At 48.6% G+C, this 18729-nt stretch overlaps 1 protein-coding gene across 10 annotated transcripts in view; it reads right to left on the bottom strand.

Moving 5' to 3' along the window:
- The window catches only part of ATXN7L1 (ataxin 7 like 1), a 224426-nt gene that overhangs the window by 48310 nt on the left and 157387 nt on the right, over positions 1 to 18729 (bottom strand). For 8 of the 10 annotated variants that reach the window (XM_036892387.2, XM_036892388.2, XM_036892386.2 and 5 more), the window contains one exon: positions 6822 to 7044. In XM_036892387.2, the coding sequence (XP_036748282.2) occupies positions 6822 to 7044 (223 nt within the window). Of the gene's footprint in view, positions 1 to 6821; positions 7045 to 15782; positions 16087 to 16874; positions 16953 to 18729 lie in introns of those variants that run through there. The other 2 variants (XM_036892395.2, XM_057504414.1) reach the window with 2 other exon arrangements.

Here is an 18729-nt window from a genome sequence, read left to right as displayed (position 1 = left end):
AGGTGCAAGTAAGCACAATACATGATGGGAGCTCTTACAGTGGCATCTTGAGACTTAATGGGAGCTTAGAGGAAGGAGCATCTCTCAGTCTGTACAAAAAGTCCAGGAAGGCTTCATAGAGGAAATGATGCTCATGCAAATACTTTAAATCTCAGTGCTGGCGGCCCCTTTAAGCATGTGTAGGGAGGTTGCTCCTGGTAAGGGAGATGGCACAAACCCACATATAGAGGTCATTTGAGGAGCTACAAATAGATTGGGACACCTGGAATATGAAGTGCAGGGGTGAAATTATTGGCAGTAGCAGTTGAACAAGCGGGAAATGCTGGACTGTATATCCACCTCTAAAGGGGTTAAATTTCTACTCTGTAGGTAAGCAATCAAGACCTAGGGACACACAGTGCTGGGGAGGGGTGTGGACAGCAGACTGGAGGAAGGGCAGGGCAAGGGGCGAGCTGACCAGAGAGAGGCCTCTGCTGGGATCCTGCTCAGGAAGCTGGGTGATCAGAGGGGTTAGGTCCCCTGGGGGTCTGCAGCACTTCAGGTTTCTAGCATTTCCCAGGCTGAGTGGAAGCCCTGAGATGACGCTCCACATCGTCTGGGAGTCATCAATACTAGAAATACAAGACACCTATTTACACCTGTTTATACAGGAGGTGAAAGCCAGGCTCGTTTCTCCCAAGGTGCTTGGCCAGGGCCTCTTGGTTATCACCTCCCTCCCCACGGGGCGCTGGGAAGGCTTCCAGAGCACTTGCACTCCAGGACACGCTCCCCCACACTGTGGGGTGCCCACAGGAGGCCAGGGAGCCTGCTGAGTTTTCTTTTGCCCTGGTTCACTTTCCTTCTGGAGCAGCAGGCTCATCTCCTGCATTTTTAATAGCTGAGCATATTTAGCATTCAGCACACACGTGTGGGTTGATAAGGCCCAACGAGAAGGCAACAAGCCATGTGGGGGAGGAAAACCTCCTCCCTGCTCCCACCCACTTCAGTGGGTTTGTGGGTTTGAATTCCCCTAAGGCTCACTTCCTGCGCCAGGGCAGCGAAGTGACAGCAGGTGGGGAAGTCAGACTGGCTACCCCAATCCCTGTGCTGAGGCCGGTCCCCTGGCTGAGCAGGGACTTCTACATGAAGGCTGAAACATTCATCTTAGCTCAAAACAGTCAAGCAATATCAACTATTCAATCAAAACAAAAGCCAAGCAGTCACAATTCCCTCTTGATCCAGGGACAGAGTCACCTTGCCCACTTCCCTCTGCCTTTTGTGGGCTCCATGGACACCCACACTGCAGGACACCAGACAGGGTGCTCTCTGGCCTCTGGCACCCCAGGGGTGGTCTCCCAAGCAGGACAGAGCACTAGTGCAGAGAGGCTCTGACAGCCCAGGAGCTGGATTGGGGGCCGGGCAGAGCAGGCGCTGCCAGGCAGATCTGCAGGGGACAAATCTGACAGCATGGAGAGGCCCTCCCTGTTCCCCCCTTTCTTCTAACGCAGAGTTATTTTTGAACCTCCCCAGCCACAGAAGGGGGAGAAAAACAAGCCCACAGATCATTTAACCTTGCGTGAGATGCCGAGGTCGGGCTTTACTCAGGAGTGGCGTTTTTATTGCTGTACATGTGAATTTGAGCTCCTCCGGAAAGGGAGCCCCTAACCTGCTGTTGCATCAAATCTAAAGGCCAGAGCCCAGCACCTGCAGGCAGGCTTATGCTTTCTCGACCTTTAAGGGCTGACACAGAGCTTCTTTGGAGCAGGGGAGCAGTAGAACTTGGGCAAGGGACTCTCTGCATGGCCCGACTGGGTCCCCCAGGTCTGTTCCCACCATACACCGAGCAGCAGCAGGCTAATATGGGAAAGGAGCGAAAGTTCCTTCCACTTTGGAATTCCATACTACTGTTGGAGAGCATAACATTCGAGAGATCCTAGGAGCCACACAAACATACCTGTGAATCAAAGAACCAGAGGGCCCCACACAGGGTCACTGGCCTGGGTATCCAGACCTGTGCTCTGTGGCCACTGAGCACTTGAAATGTGGCTAAGGGACTGACTTTTAAATTTTATTGTATTTTAATTCATTAAATTTGAAAAACACATACTTGATTCACTTAACAGAAAATGTCTGGATCACCCTGGGTATGCAAATCTATTTTATAATCCCTAACTTTTTATGAAATCTAAATATGGATCAAGAATTGCCAATGAACTGAGTGTCCAAATTGGGATGTGCTGTAAGTATAAATGACACACAGGATTTCAAAGACTTAGTATGGGGAAAAAAAAAAAAGGAAACCATTTCCCTGATTACATGTTGAAACGATAATATTGTGACTAGATTAGGCTAAATAAATTGTATTATTATTAAGATTAATTTCATGTGTTTCTTTTCATTTTTTTCAACATGGTTACTAGAAAATTTAAAATTACGTGTGGCACACACAGTATTTCCACTGGATAGTTTCAGTCTGAACAATCCTAGACAAAAGGTTAACCGTCTCCAGGAATGGAAACCTTAAAATCCCTTTCAATGGTCAGATCCATTTCATTCAATTCAACAAATATTTACTGACAAGGGGACCATGTTTGCTGAGTGTGAGGACCTACCTACCGTGTAGGAGGTCCTGCAATTACTACTGAGTGGAAGGCATATAGGAGGTCTAACCTATGGCAGACCACAGAGAGAGTCACGGGTAAGGTAGAAATGAAGTGCCATGGGGATTAAAAGGAGACACCAGCAAAACAGGTGGCTGGCAAGGAGCAAGTAAATGAGGAGAGAAGGGTTTGGAAAAGAAGGTGGCCAGTGGGATGGGCAGCGAGGAGGGAGGATCTGGGCCAGGAAGGTGTGGACAGAACTGTGGCTTAGCAGTCCCCGTCTCTTCAGAATCCTGTTCCCCTGTCCCCTCTTCTCCGGGGCCCCGCCCTTGGCCCCCGCTCTTCTCAAACCATGTCCCTTCTCTGGACACCCCATCCATACTCATGGTTTCAATGCTCGTGTCTACACTGATGACTCTCAAATCTCCATTCCCAGTCCATGTCTCTCTCCTGACCCCTGGGTTCAAACACTCAGTGTGACACCTGACATCTGCGTTGGCTGCCCTCTCCTCCCTGTTTTCTCCTCCACACCCTGGCCGTCCCCTCATCACCATCACTGGGACGCATGCCTGCAGGGCTGGGCAGGTTTGGCTTGGAGGCTTCGAGGGCTCAGCCTCAGCCTAAGTTCCCGGAGGGTTTCCTGGAGAGTGGTGTTTCTGTAGATGTTTCTCAGATGCTTCAAACTCCACTGACTTCCCAGCTTACCTCATCCTCTCCTCCCCACTATACACTCTGGCCCTTTCTGTCCTCCACTTGGGAATGTGGCAGGACCTGTCACCCTGTGGTCCAAGCCCAGAGCCTCAAGTCTTTCTTTGTGTTGCAAGGACCCGACATACAAGTGGCTGCAGAGCGCTGTGGAGGTTTCCTCCTTTCTATCTCTCCCACCCAGCCTACCTTGTACATGCCTGCTGTCTCAGCCAGGGTCCCCCCTGTCCTTGCTGCTTCCTGGTGGCCTCTGAAGCCACGCTCTCTACCACTGTCAGGGTGACCTTACTAAGGCGGAAAGCTGCTCCTTTAACACCTCCATGCAGCTTTCGGGGTGAAGTCCAAATTCCTGAACTCAGCACATAGAGCAGAACTTCATAATCTGGCCCGTGCCAACCTACCCAGTTTCATCTCCTGCCTCTCCCCATATGCAGGTACTTCTGCACACTGTGTTCCCTTGGCCTGGGACACCCTTCCCATTTTCTTAAAGTTTTCTTTATTGTAATACAATACATACAACATAACATTAACCATTTTAATCCCACTTCCTTTGTCTAGCCTATTCCTACTAATCTTCAAATGCAGCTAATTGTGACACTTTGAGTCCACAGCCTGGGTTGGGTGTCCTTCCTCTGTGCTACCAATATCTTAGCTCTTATCACTTTGCATTCTGTATTAGTGTATGTCTCTTTTTACAGACTCCCTAAGACAGTGTCTGTGTCTTACTTGACTTTGTATACCTGGGCTACAGTATACGGTTGTACCAGTTGTACACTGCACTAGGGTGCCTGGTTGAGGAAGAGAGTAGGGGATGAAGATCACAAGCCAATTGTGTACAGGGCTGTATTTGGACCTTTTTCTAACTTGCACAAAGGTACCATGGATGACATCAGTGGGCCCTGTATATCCTTGGGGATTGTAACAGAGTGGGCTCATAATATTATAGTAGGTGCTCATTAAATGTTAAATTGAGTAAAGAAAGACAGATGCTGTAGGCAAAGGTACCACAGGAGGACGCGGTGGGGAAGCTGGAGGAATGGGATGGTGCTGGATGATCAGGATTGGATCAGGGGGTTTGGAGCCAGTTTATGGAGGGTCCCTCATGTTGGGCTGAGGGCCTAACTCTTAATGCAGTAGGCAATGAGGGACTTTTGAGGGTTTTTTGAGAGGACTGTGATTTAGAATCATGAAATATTCAGGCTTGAAAATAAGACTCAGAGAAGGTGAGTGACTTGTTCAAGGTCACACAGAAAGTGAAGTTAGTGGCCAAGCCCGGACCTGAACTGGCCTTTGTGGCCCCTAGCTCAGCGCTGGTTCTTCCATACTGCTCTCTGGGGAACCCTTTGGGAACTGAGGCTGAGGCCGAGCCCTCGAAGCCTCCAAGCCAGACCTGCCCAGCCCTGCTGGCATGCGTCCCAGTGATGGCGGCGAGGGGACGATGGCCAGGCTGTGGAGGAGAGAACAGCGAGGAGTACGGCCAGCATTCAGCCTCATTCCTGGCACACCCCATTGTCAGAATGCCCACCTACCTGAAGTTAGGTAAACTCACCCATTAGCTTTCTGCCCTTCACACAAAGGGAGCACTCCAGCTTCTGGACCTTTCTTTCCTAAGAGTCATTTCTCTCTTTTCAATCCTTTTGGTTTCTCTGCTTTGGACTCTGGCCATTTTTTTTTCTGATTCTTTCAAAACTACTTTCTGCTCTAGCTGAAGGGGCCTTGCCCACAGCAGGCCTTCATAAATGCAAGTCAGGTTGGTCTGAATTGGAGACTGATCTAACCCCAGGGGCTCCGCAAAGGCGTGCCTCCTGGGAGGACTCCTGGCGCTATGTCTCACCCCACCGCAGGACTGCATTTATATTCATTAGGTACTGTGTTCATTTTATAGTCTTTCGTGACCCCCAGGTTTCCTGGCTTATTCCTCAGGAGTCCCTGGACTAGCTTTCCTCTTTTGGTTGCCCTGCAGCTCATTTCTGGACTCTGAAAAAATGATTTCCTCCTTTTTCATTCTTAACTTCAGTCTGAGCCTGAAGGGCCATTTTTCTCCTCTTTCAGAAATTTGACCCCTCACTGGTTATCACTGGTTTTAGGGGTTCTGTCCTTGGGCACACACAATCATGATGACATTAGCACCAGTATTTATCACATGTGTGCTCTGCTCCAGATGCTGCACTTGCTGCTTTTATAGAAATCCTCACACCGATCCCATGGGGTGGAACTATTATTAGCCCCATTTTACAGGTGAGGAATACTAAGGCCCACCAAGATCACACAACTTGCCCAAAGTCACCCAGCTGAGAAGTGTACACAGGCCATGATTCAGAGCTTGTACTTCTCTCAGGACACCTGAAGCTCCCTCGGCAAACAACCTCCCAGGTGCACTCTGAGGTCACAGATAAGAGACTCACATTCTTGGCAGGCAGGCCCAGAGGCCACCAACCACCACTCGGAGGCTGGGTTTTCCCTAACCAGCTATGCCCTCTGACAGGATGGACCCGAGAGCCTGCCAGTCACACGAGACAAAGCTTATCCATGAGGCCCACCTGCATGACCGGTAACTCTGATCCTCAACAGCCGGGTCCAAACCTCTCCACTCCAGCCCAAGAGGCCCTTTAATTGACCTGGCATAATTAGCTCTTCACAAAGTCATCATAATTTCCAGCATGCAGTGACAAACCAACTGATGGATAACTTTACTCCACAGCTTCCACTGGTATCAACTTCAGTGTAATTAACTACCATTAATTAACAAAGCACTCTTTCTCTTTAAATATATAAATTGGACAGATTCCACACTCACTCCTGTCTGCCTACCTGAGGCCTGAAAGGTAAGGCTTGAGGCTCAACCCTTCCATGTCCCAAGGTGGGCCCGTCACCATATGAAGCCACTCCTTTTTCTGCCTCTTGTCCTTGTTTTCAGCTTGGCTTCCTGTCTGTCTGATCTACGGGTATCTTTTCCCTGACTTTTTGGTCAAGACTGAGATAAAAAAAAGAATTAAAAGCTTCTGATTTTTCAGTCACCTGCAACGGGCTCTTTCCTACCCCATCAAAGGGGTGACATTCTCATTGGACTTTCTCACTTCCTCCCGTGGTCGGCTCCCAGTTACCTGCCTCTGCTGGCAGCCTCGGTGTGACAGGAGGCCCTGTGGGGGGCCGGGACCAGGGCTGCCCTCCCTGCTGGGCAGACTGTCTGCATGTTTGATTAATTCAACTCCAACACTTCTCCTCACTGGTGCAGAAAATTGAGAGGTGACAGTATAACTGAGGCATATTTTCCTGTTACCCTTTCCTTAGTCACAACATGGTGCAGCTCAGGAAGAGAAGAAACTCCCCCATCAGGCCCAGGGCACCTTAGGTCCCGGGTTCCCTCCAGTGCTTAGGTTCCTGCTCTTCATTTGGTTTTCGGCCCCTGACCTCCTCTGTCCCCCAGATTCCTGGACACAATGCCCAGGAACAAAGCCAGAGGGTACACAGTTTGCCCTGGTGACAGGAACAAGCAGTGAGGACAGACAGCTGCTGGCTGCCAGCACCGACACTCACCATGGTTTATCCCTGGATCCTTTCGCAGAAAAGACTGTGTGCTGCCTGCTGCTGGAGGTAAGAAGATTGTCTTTGGGCGTTTTGAATGGCTTTGAGGTGCTGCTGGCAGAGTTATGGCCGCTGAGACAGGCTTTTGTTTTCGCCTGTACTAGTGATGTCCTGGAATGGGAGGGAGGAGGCGCCGGAGAGGGAGAAGGTCTACACATTGAACCGTGTCTTCTCTCTACGGAGGGAGAAAGAGTAGAACTCAGCACATCGTCTGTAGCAGTGAGTCTCACACACCCGTGCACGCTCGGACACACAACGGGCAAGAGAAAAGAGCTTGTCTGGCATCATCAGCTCCCAGAAGCCTCAGTTCTGACTACAGTGTAACTTGTCATCTGCTCTATCCCACCAACCAGCAGTGACCACATTCTGAATTTCTGTACCAAAGGGCACGCTGAACTAACACCACATTTCTCATGGGAGGTATTTATCAGGCTGTCCTTCTGCCATGCCACTTCCACAGGACTAGCAAAGGGGACATCAGGTGTCAGCTGAACACAGTAAGATAATCCCATAGCTGAAGAGATCCCCGGATAGCTACTCAGAGGCGTAAGGTCCCCCAGGGCAGCAGACAGGGCAGTGCCCCCTAAAGAACAAACAGGAAACTGCTGCACTTGACCCCCAGCAGCACTGAGGTCAGAAGGACCAGAAGGGCTGCATCAAAGGGCCTTCAGAGAGCCAGGAAGTGGCCTGGCATCTATCCACCTGCACTGTGGCCTCTCCAGGGCTCACTGAGGCCTAGGACCACAGCTGCTGGGCCGGCCATGCAGGAGCAATCAGTGCTTGAGGCAGAATCCACAGGCAGGGGCCTGGACTCGGGCGGGCAGGCACAGCTTGCTGAGGTTCTACAGAAATCCCAGTGCTCGGGGCAGACACACCTTGCTGCCGCACCCTCCGTCGGCTGACTCAGCGTGCAGGATGAGGATGCCGACTGGGATAGCAGGTGCATGAAGTTTGAGGGTATAGCCTACCCACGATGGGGGTTCTTAACTGTTACAGGTAACAGATTAATCAAAGTTAAGAACCCCTCTCCAAAGATAAGTGCACATTTACACAGGTCCCAAAACTCTGCACACAACTATAGTTAGGAATCCTGGACCCCCAGGAAACCAGGACTCTGAAATTCTAAGTCCCCACTGGCTCTCTTGTGCCTACTACAGGGCCCCACATAGAGTTGGTACTTAATTAATGTGGGCTGAATAAATAAAATTATAACACATGTTCTGATGGGAAGAACTAGAGATCACAAATCTGGAAATCCGGGTTAAACGTGATAATGAACAAGGGGAAGAAGGCAGACCACATCTGCCCTCCAGCTCCAGGCTGAGTCTCAGGCTTGTTTCACTAGTGAGACATTTCTGGTTGCTATTCTAGGCACCCTGACCTGGAAGAAAGCCAGACTAATCTTGGTTATCTGGGACAGGACTTTGGGGTTTCTCTGTGTTCCCTAATGCCAGATTATCTCAGAACAGAATGGCTCTACTCCTCTGACGAAGTGGGAATGGGGGAAAAGCAGGTTTTTGAGGATCATCTGATTGTTGAGTATTTTTGCCTTTCCTGTGCTCACCCTGGATAACTTAACTGGGCAGTTTTTCTTCACTGAGTCAGAATATACTCTGCATATATGTTCAGTTCCCAGAGCCATCCTGCTGAAGGTTTTAAAAACCAAGAGCTTGTTCAGGGTCTGTGTTTTGATGTAGTAGTGACAACCCTGGGCTGGAAGGCAGGAGAGCGAGCCTCCAACTCCAATCACACCACATTAGTAGCCTTATAGCCTGGAGTTCACCACTTAAACGTTCTCGGTCTCCATGTCTTTATCTGTAAATGAGGTGGGTCCCTGGATGGCCTCTAAGGCCTCTTTCCACTCAATTCTCACAAATACAAGGCCTACTTACACCTTATCCTTCTCTCCTCATCCCTCATGATTCCTGAATGTTACAGCAATAATTACAGCTCAAATATTGAAATATTTCACTCAGGCAGGCTCTTCCTTGGAGGTATTCATCCTTTGTAAAATTATACTGGCCTTTACAACCCCTGTGAGACAGGCAGGAAGCAGCCAGGCGTCTCCACCTTCCTCACGGCTGACTGGCCAAGAAGACCTGGAGAGGCGAGGGGACTTCCCAAGGTCAGGGCCAATGGCTATGCAAGGACTAGGGCCTCTGTGCCACGCGCAGGGGCCTAGCTTCTTCTCAGGAAGGCAGGAAATGGGGTGTACTGTGACCAAGATTTGAAGTCAGGAAATTAGGAAATGAAGGACTGAGAATCACTGGAGGTTAGAACTAGATCTTAAAAGTCAGCTCATCCAACCTCCTTGATGGATAAGCTATCAGTTAGTGAGGTTGGCAGGTACCAGCCTGCAGGACTAAGCTAGTTGGTGGCAATGGTGAGACCAAAACCCAGTCTTCTCACTTCAAATCCATAGATCTTTCTGCTCTTCAGAAATGTCTTTTTTGGCAATTTCTTTCTTTCTTTTTTTTTTTTTTTTTGGCAGAGGTTTCCAAAACTAAAATAAATCTTCGATTTTTACCACAACTGCCTGGGATTTTGCTGCAGCCCCTGTTCACTCACTGGCTACCACTCACTCAAGCTGGCAGAGGGGGTAAGTGGGAAGGATATGCACAACTATTCGTCAGTTCCAGTGGGAGATAAACCTTGGTAATGAATATAAATTTTATTTTGCTAAACTTAGAGTTAGAAATAATATGAGTACATAAAGATAAATCAAGGAAAGGTGCCAGGAGGGAAAAATGGATGGGCCAGACCAGACATTCTACAATCACCTTTTCAGAGAATCCTGGTTTGCAGCTGCCTACACATTCTGCTGCTAAACTCACAGAAAAAACTAAAACAATGGAGAACCCGTTTTCTTGGTTTTATATTTCAGTTCTGTAAATTCTTCTTACCAATCCAAAGGGCAAGTGGAGAGAATATTCATCAAAACTTGAAGCAGCCCTTCACCCTTCATTTTAAAAATCTGAGTCTTTGTATTGTAATATCAGATTAAAGTAGTATTTCCTACTTGTGAAACTGTTCCTTGTTGCTCAGACTGAATTGAATCTATCACTATTTCAAGGTATCGCACAAAGAGATGTGCACTTCTGTCCCCTGAGCTTTGCAAATGAGGCTGCTTGCCACCCCTGGTGCTGGCCAGAAAGGCTCTATAAGAATTGAAAGTGGGAAACCAGGGTCAGTGTGATCAGAGCTTCAGTCAGGAGGTGAGCTTCACCCTGCACTCAGCTAAGCTTTTGAAAATGGGTAGAACTGATGTCCTGAGTAAGGCAGAGTAAGTAAGCAGATTTTTCAGAAAGCTCTATTCATATATGTATCTCTAGTCTGTGAGGACACAGCTATTGATAACTTACAGGGCTTTGTCTTTTGACAGAGAAGTGGGTGGGCTGGTGATAGGAGAACACAGGGTCTTAGTTTCTGCAAAAATATATTGCTATGCAGGTGGAATGTCTCTGGGTAAAGTGCTCCAGGTTTGTATTAAAACCATTCTGACACAGGCCCTCACCTGCTTCGGACTTACTCATTTCTTTTCCCTTTTGGTCAAGGCACTGCCTTAGGCAGACCCTTAGCATTATTCTAATTCCACTTGCCATGCCCAGAAAGAGTTTATAGGCCGTTGTATTTTTTACTCACTACTAAGACATTTTATAGACTGAAACAGTTTTAGAAAAAAAGAGCCTTTCCCTCCACATTTTCTCATTTTTTGTTAATGTGCACAGATGCATTAACAAAAATAACCAACTGATATTTTGGACTCTTCTTTTTCAATTAACATTATCTAATGAAACATTTCTAATTCCCATATACTGGTCACTTAAAATGGCTAGGTAATATTCAATCCCTGACATGCTGTACATTATTTAGCCACTCTCTTACTATCTACTTACTGTTTTTTTTTTAACTATTTATTTAAAAAGCGACTTAGGATTATTTATCTGAGGTATAGTTCCCAAAGTGAAAAGCTGCAACAGTTTAGAGCTCTTGCAACACATTTCTTTCCCGACTGTTTCTGGACAGAAAGACCAAACCAACCTATTGTGCTAATGTTGAATATGAGTACCACTTACCTACTGAAGTGAAAACAGAAATTCACTATCAGAACACCTACTCAGAATTAAGTGTCCATTACCGCAATAACAGCTTTGTGATTGCTGTTATCAGATCAATCTCTGATCTCAACCCTTCTGTCCTTTGGCCAACAGTAATCATAATTTATTAAGACTTTCCTATATGCCAGGCACGCAACTAAACATTCAATTTACCATGTAGCATTTAATTCTTACAATATCCTAGGAGAGGTACTATTATTACCTCTGTTCTATGGATGAAGAAACTGAGGTTCAGAGATATGTGTTGCCCAAGATCACAGACCTAGGAAACATCGGTTCTGGGGATGTCTTCTGAGCCAGTAGTCTTAACTCTGTGCTCTATTGCTTTGAAATCTCGGAAATACTGCAGCGAACGGGAGAGCCAGGAGGGCCCATAGGAGCCCTGGCTCCACTGTGCATGGGCATTTCAGCACAGCACCTGACTTCCCCAGGGAGAGGAAAGAAACATCTTTCATGTGTTTGACAGCTTTCAGGTAACAGTCAGCAGCCCCATGTCAAAGCCCGAAACCTCAACTTTAAAGGGCTGGGGACCCTAGAACCAAAGAAATGAAAAACCAAATCCTGTCACTTTTTTGTATTTCCATTATGGGAAGTCTAGACCCTGGATCTCAGCAGCTGGCTGTTCTACTGTGACCTTCTTCACCATATAGGCCTTAACCATCCAGGCATGACTCTAGGGCACAATCCAGAGACCAGCTGAGCAGGGGGCTTGCAGACACTGACTCTCAGCATTAGAGAAAATCTCCATTAGGTGTGGGGAGCCCTGGGGCCTCCACAATTCTTCCCCATTACTCTCCTTGGGTAAAAGCCACCAGGTTCTCATGCAATTCAACGTCAGTAAAAATTTGGAACCTGCTTCACCTCCTGTGCTTCTCTCATGGATATATTTTCATACTCACAGCACCAATGTCCTGCATGCAAAACCTCAGTACAGACACCTCATGAATGACTGAGCTGGCCGCCAACACCCAGTGTGGCTCCCTGTTCCAGTTTTAGAAAGAATGGGTTGGGAATTTTCCAATATGGCCTTTAAGGGACCAACCTCCTCCCCACAGACTTTGAGCACCATGCTCACTAAGAGCTCAGTCTCTTTCTGCCGCCACCTCTGAGGGTGGGTGCTTAGCAAATCAGGAGCTGGGATCGGTTTTATCAATGCATTCTATCTGCTTTAGCAGCTGCAGCCAGGGTGCTTTCCATAATGGACAAGCCTGAATTCCAAGGAAATCTTCTTCAAAAGGAGCGGGATGGTGAGGGGAAGAGCACAGACCTGGGCACAGGGAACTGTGTGGGAGTCATGCAGGCTGCACCTTGAGACCACTTGGTAAGGCAGGTAGGTATCTTCCCAGCTTACAGCTGCATTTGGGAAACCGGCCCCAAGTCACAGGCTATTCCATGGAGGAGTGGGAGCCAGAATCTGAGCTTGTGGTCTCATTTACCACAATTGCAGTTAGACACTAAATATAGTGCCACAGTGGTTAGAGGAGGGATATTGAATCAGCTTTCCTCGGCGGGGGAGGAAATGAACACACAGGGAAGTCAAGTGACTAAGGCAGGCTCTGAGTGGTAGGCAGAGCCGTGCCAGGCAGTTCTTGTGCCAGGAGTGCTTGCGAGTGTCTCTGGCGTGGCCATTCCCTCCTCAAGCTGGAGTCCCTCTTTAAAAGATATCAGGGCTTCAGTGCCAGGGTGCGCTCCTTAAAGCATGGGTGCCTGTCACCAATTACCTGCTGCTAGGTCTTCTGTATCCCTCCCTACCTCTTACCCAGTGCTGGGCAATGTGCACTGTTTGGGGCACTTTGACAAATGCCAGTGTGGGCCAGGGGCCTAAGCTGCTCACTCCTGCTCAGTCCTCAAATCCCCTGAGGCTCTGGGTTGGGTTCTTGGTCATCTGGTCACTCTGTGCCCATTTATTCAGTTAGGAAGCAAAGTAGCATTTCTTGAGTGCCCATGATGTGACAGGCACTCTGCAAGCTGCTTGCACTCTGCAAGCTGCTTGCACACTTGCTGGTTCATGTAATCTACCCACAAAGTAGACACTGTTAACCTCCTGGTTACAGATGGGGAAACTAAAGCTCAGCAAGATTATGAAACATAACCAAGGTCACCTGGACCTTGACAGCTGGGAGGAGAGCCCAGGATTGCCTGGACCTGGAGCCAATGCCCTTTCTACCAGGCCACCCCGCTGGTATGTGCTCTTCCCTCTGCACTTGAGCAACACAATTCTCCAACTAGCTTGACAAAGCAGTTCCCATTTTCAGAGCTGGCCCAGGATACCACTCTGCAGTTAGATGACTTGGAGGCCTCCTTATTTTTCCCTCTTGGGAGCATCTCCTCTCCTACCTGCCCTTCTGTTAGTTATTTATATTAAGGTGCACATTTCTGGCATCAGCTGCTTCTGGGTAGGATTTGGGGAGTCCCAGGGACTTTCCAGGGCCCTGAAATATTTCCATCAGCCCCCAGGGATGTCCTCACTAGATACCCAACCTAGACAAAAGAAATAAAAAAGCAGCAAATATAGACCTGTGGGGAAACAAGTGCACACACACACTGCTGGGGGTACTTTCAAGGGGTGGCATTTCTCTGGAGAGCAATCTGGTGATAATAACAGGAACTAAAAGGCATTCACGGCCTTTGATCTGGTAATCTGGCAATTTTAGTCTGGAAAATAGACCTCAAGGAAAATATCTACCTCCCTCCACCCAAAGATATTCTCAGCAGCACTGTTTACAATGGTAAAAAAATACCACCATTAACCTGAATGAGCTGTATCAAAGCAGTTGAAAGTGACATTACGAGGGTTAATTCAATCAAAGGGAAGGTATATGTGAGACAGTATACCCAAATCTCCAAGAAAATAAAAAATATCCCAAATAATATGTAAACACTAATCAGTATTTTATAAAAACATATAACACTGAACATATATTGTATATCTGAATATATAATATACAGATAGATGAGGAAAACAGGAGGATGTAAGATGGATTGCTAAATAAGCTCTGTTCTGTTAAAGCTGTTTAAGTCCATACAGGAAAAAGATAAAGCAAACAAACAACAACAATAACAAAATAATAAGTCACCCTGAATCAGAGATGGTAAAAGGGAGAACACAAGTGCAAGAACAAAGGTAGGAAGGAGAGAAAAACATGTGTTCAAGTCAAACTTCATTTGTTCGTTCATTCATTCATCCTTTAAAGCATTTCCTTGGCATGTACCATGTACCAGGCCCTGGGATATAATGGTGGTAAGACAGACACTGTCACTGCCAGAAGGTTCCCTGAGGGTGGGCAGACACACTCCAGATTCCGCTGGCCCCCACCTGGTCACTCTGAGTTGGGGAGGAAGGCTCCCCCTCAGAGGCAGGCTGCCACCGGAGGACTGGGGCAATCCTCTGAATAACCTCAGGCCTTTCCTTGCCCCAGCTGTTCCCATGTGTCCAGTGCCAACAGGGCAGTGGAGGGGTTGACAAGGAGTTCCACCTGCATGGCATGACTTCTCCACCAGAGTGACCTCCCACCACAACAGCCAACACATGCAGTACACAAATCACATGAGTTTAAACATAGGACCCACCCCAGCTTAGGTGAAAACTAGTGGTTTCCATCTTTAGGATAAGCAGTTGGATTATACCTTAAGATGGCAGAGTGACATCACCCCCACCCCGGGGACACTGAAGGGACACTCTGGGACACGTACGACAGGCAGCTGGAAGCTGGGCAAAGGGGGTGGCAGAGGCTAGGATATCTTTGGGGAGAAAATACACGAACAGGGATTTCCAATGTCTAAAATACCTGAATAGCTGAATGACTCTTCCCAATACTGTCATGAGGCAACATCAGTGGCCTTCACCCAGATGTCTTGGGATAAGTGCATGAAAAAGCCCTAGACTGTCACAGGCCTGCTCCAGCCTTGGGAATGGAGGGAGGATCCGGGTGCATGAGATACAGAAAGGGCCCAGGCCACACTTAACCTGAGAGCCCACCTGGTGCAGCAGAGGGCCCCCTAGCCCTTGGGACAGCAGGGCCAGGAAACCCAAATCTGTATTTTTTTAAAAGATCCCAAGGTGATTCCCATGCTCTGCACCAGCTTGGGAGTCAGTGGAAATGTGGATCAAACGCTGCTGTCTCTGGAAGAAAGATCTGGGCTCAAATCCCAGCTCTGTCACTCATTAGTTCTGTGATTTGGGCAAATAACTTAACCCCCAGAGCCCCAGTTTCTTTACCTATAAAATGGGAACAATAGTGCCCACGTCATAGGGTTACAAGTGGACAGGTGCCCCCATAGCATCTCGAGACCCCCCCCCTTAGCACATGGCACATGTTCTAGTTGCTGGTTTACTGATCTAGGTGTCCTGTCTGTGGCCGCACCTCGAGGGCGGATGTCTAGTCCACTCTTTTATCCCTGGGTCTTGTCCTAATAGGCACTCACAATGAATGTTGTGAGGATTGATAACACATAGGTAGCTGGCACCGCACCAACTCACAGTAGGCATTTACTATAAATTCCCTTAGTACATGAACATGTCGATTTTTAAAAAATAACAGCAGTAATTTTCCAAAGTATCAGGTCTCTGCCTTCTCCCTGGCCCTGAGTTAAAACTATTCATTCCATTTACAGGAATCCTACGGGAGCATTGTTTGAGGAACATGCCTAAGCTGTGTAAGGAGAAGCCACCGCTGCTTGATTTCTATCTGTACTAACCTCCAATTTCAAGGGTGTGGGGTCAACATCTCCTATAGTAGAAGGTGCAAAGTCTCAACTCACTGCTAAGCTCACAGTGTCACTCAGAACCACTCACCCCACAGGCTGAAGTGGTCCCGCAGCAGCCACTAATAACGGAACCATTTCTGTTCTCCGTGGAGTGGCAGTTGGCAGTGGCAAACAGGAAGTTGTCTTGAAATAGGGTGTGGTTGTGCTCTGTCAATATATGCGTCGTAGGGAGGCACACACTTCTTTCCCCCCTTCCAGCCTCCTTCTGTTTCCCTCAGCCCCCCTTTTTAGGACCTTCTGTCTAGATTATTTCCGTGAAAACACAGCTTTTTACATGATTTAGGATCAACCACCACCACCATACAAACAAAAACCTAGGGCCAAGAGGAGTCTAAAATGTAGCAAGAGTCCATTTCCCTAAGGTTGGCCAGTCACCTGGGGCACTGAGGCAGTAACTGACTGTGTGCATGAGCGTGCGTGAGCTTTCCCCTTTATTTCTCCATGGGCACGTGGGAAACAAGCCTCGAGTGAGCAACCAGGCCAGGTATGCTGCCAGGGGTCCCAGCGAGCTGCCAGTCTGCCAGCGGGCAGGCCACCACCGTTTACCTGGGGCCCGCTGTGTGCACACGCTGGACCGGCCGCCGCAAATAAGAAAAAAGGGAAAACATAGGTTTCTAGTCTCAGGCAATTTTAGACATGGAGTAAAAAGACACCTGAAACATTTCCTAACACAAATGACATATAAAAATGACAAACATAATTGCCGACAAAAAGGCAAAGAGTGGAGTTGGTGCCACCCAGAAGTGCAGAAAAGTGGGGGTGACAAGTTGGTAAGGTCATTACAGCTGGCTTCCCAGTGCTGAGAGGTGTACTATAAAATTTTCCACTCTATTCCTACCCAGGCCCCATCATTTGTGCCTCTAGAAGGGCTGTCCAAAATAGACTGGTCCCCAGCCCAGCCGCCTACTCCTGACCTCCTGGGGCAGCTATTCTCCCCACTGCATGCCTCAGCCCTGTGTGGCCATGCCAGCTGCACCCCGAGCACTAGACAGGCTGAGCCTCGTACTTGCTAAAAGGACCGTGGGCTGACTGCATGCTCCGCCTGCCAGGCTCTCCCCCGTGACCCGGGCCCAGCCCCACACCATCCTGTGCGGCATATGTGCCCTGCGCTCACACTTACACATCCTGGGGAGTCAGCCTTGCCATTTGGATAAGGAGGCTGAGCCAGTGACACGCTGGGCAACGCGACTCGTGGGAGAGCCGTTTCCTGGCTCCTGGCTGAGGGCGCTGGCCAGTCAGAACGCACCACTTCCCCTTTAAGAGAGCACGCCCAGATGCAATTAGGGAAAGGCAGAAAGAAAAGCCCGGAACAGTCAGGGTTGTATCCTGAATTTGGCAGATGAACTTGGGTTTTCCTGAACCGCTGAACCACACACACAAGGTGTGGTCAGAGGCAGTGGACTTCTTAGAGGCTGGTTGGAGCAGTCACTGTTTGGGAAGGGCTGGAGCCTTCCAGCAGCCCCACAGCACGAAGGCCACCCTCAGGCTGCCCAGGAGCTGCTGTCCGCCTGTGCCTGGGCCGGCAGCCTGCGGGGGCCTCAGGCCTTTCTGCTCCTCCTTCCCTCTGGGCCTGTCATCCCGATGGGCACAGCCCAGGGCAACACCAAGCCTGCACTTTGCAGAGAGTAGGATATTGTTATAAAGACTGAGAAATACTTGGATGGGACATTTTAACTATTAATTCAAGCAGGGAATTCTTGTCCATTCTGGGTATTTAGAAAGTTTATTTCCTGATCTTAATAAGGGACAGTGGATGGGAGGGGGGAGTTCTTCCATTCCCAAAACACAATGGTTTATAAAAGGCCACATGTTATATGACTCCAGCAATAGGAAACATTTAGAATAGGTAAATCCAGAGAGACAGAAAGCAGATTAGTGACTGCCAGGGGCTGGTGGAAGAAGGGAGTGGAGAGTGACAGCTTAATGGCTATACAGTCTCTTTTGGGGGTGAGGAAAATGTTTTGGAAGTAGGGAAAGGTGATGGTTGCACAGCATTGTGAATGGACTCAGTGCCACTGAGCTGTATGCTTTAAAATAATTCATTTTGTTATGTGAATGTTGCCTCCATTAAAAGAAACCCAGTGGTAAAGTGTGTTTTAGGCAACTTTGTCTTCTACTAGGATCTCCCGTGTTTCAAACGTTACTTTGTGAAACCTGGCTATTACCTGAGAAATCTTAAGTTAGCCCTGGTGAAGGAGTACCTGCCTTTTAATAAGGAAAAAATAAAAACAGATGTTTTAAGAGACAAAAGCGTTCTAAGACTCAGAAAGATGGCTCTTAGGGAGAATGGTATCATCTCAGACCCTAGGCAGCGCCCACTTGCCTTTGTAAGTCTGCCTCAGGTTGGGACCATCCCTTCAGCAGCTTAATAACACAGCCAAAGCTGGAGAGAGGGAGTCCCCATGGGAGGGTTATGCAGGAGAACATGGCTTTGGGCCTCTAGGTTTTGGCTTCCTATTCTCCTCTTGTAGAGAGTTTCTTCCCAGAACCAAGGACAAACCCGGAACGTTTCTGACTGGGAGGGGGCTGTGCTGGCTGGGAAAGCAGGAACTGATCTACAGTGCCACCTCTGCGGGATGGAGCCGGTGGGAATGAGGCTTACCCGGCCACCCTCCTGACCCAGCGGCTGGAGGGAAGGCCCAGCCCACTTTTCTCTGTCATTTGTAGCTTTCCAGAGAGTCTGCTCCTGAGGTAAGGCTGTGAGCCTTGTCCTCTGGACCCCAGGCCAGCAGGTCAAGGGCTCACTGGCACACTTCCCCCACTCAGGGGACTGTCAAGAGGAGGCCTGCTGGATGTTGCAATACTTAGAAGAAACACCAATGAAAGGGAAGGCCTGGTGGCCTGGGAGCCTGAGTCTTTCCAGAGACAAATGTAAACAGCTTTCCTAGTATCTGAGAGTTCCAGGATGACCTCGAGGACAGAGATGAGAACAGCTTCTGTGGGCCAGCAAACTCAGAGCCCTCTGGTCCTTCTGG

Source organism: Manis pentadactyla, chromosome 7 (assembly GCF_030020395.1).
Source record: "Manis pentadactyla isolate mManPen7 chromosome 7, mManPen7.hap1, whole genome shotgun sequence".
NCBI classification, from domain to species: Eukaryota; Metazoa; Chordata; class Mammalia; order Pholidota; family Manidae; genus Manis; species Manis pentadactyla.
The sequence above is the reverse complement of the archived record's forward strand: the minus strand, read 5'-3'. Positions and strand labels throughout refer to the sequence as shown.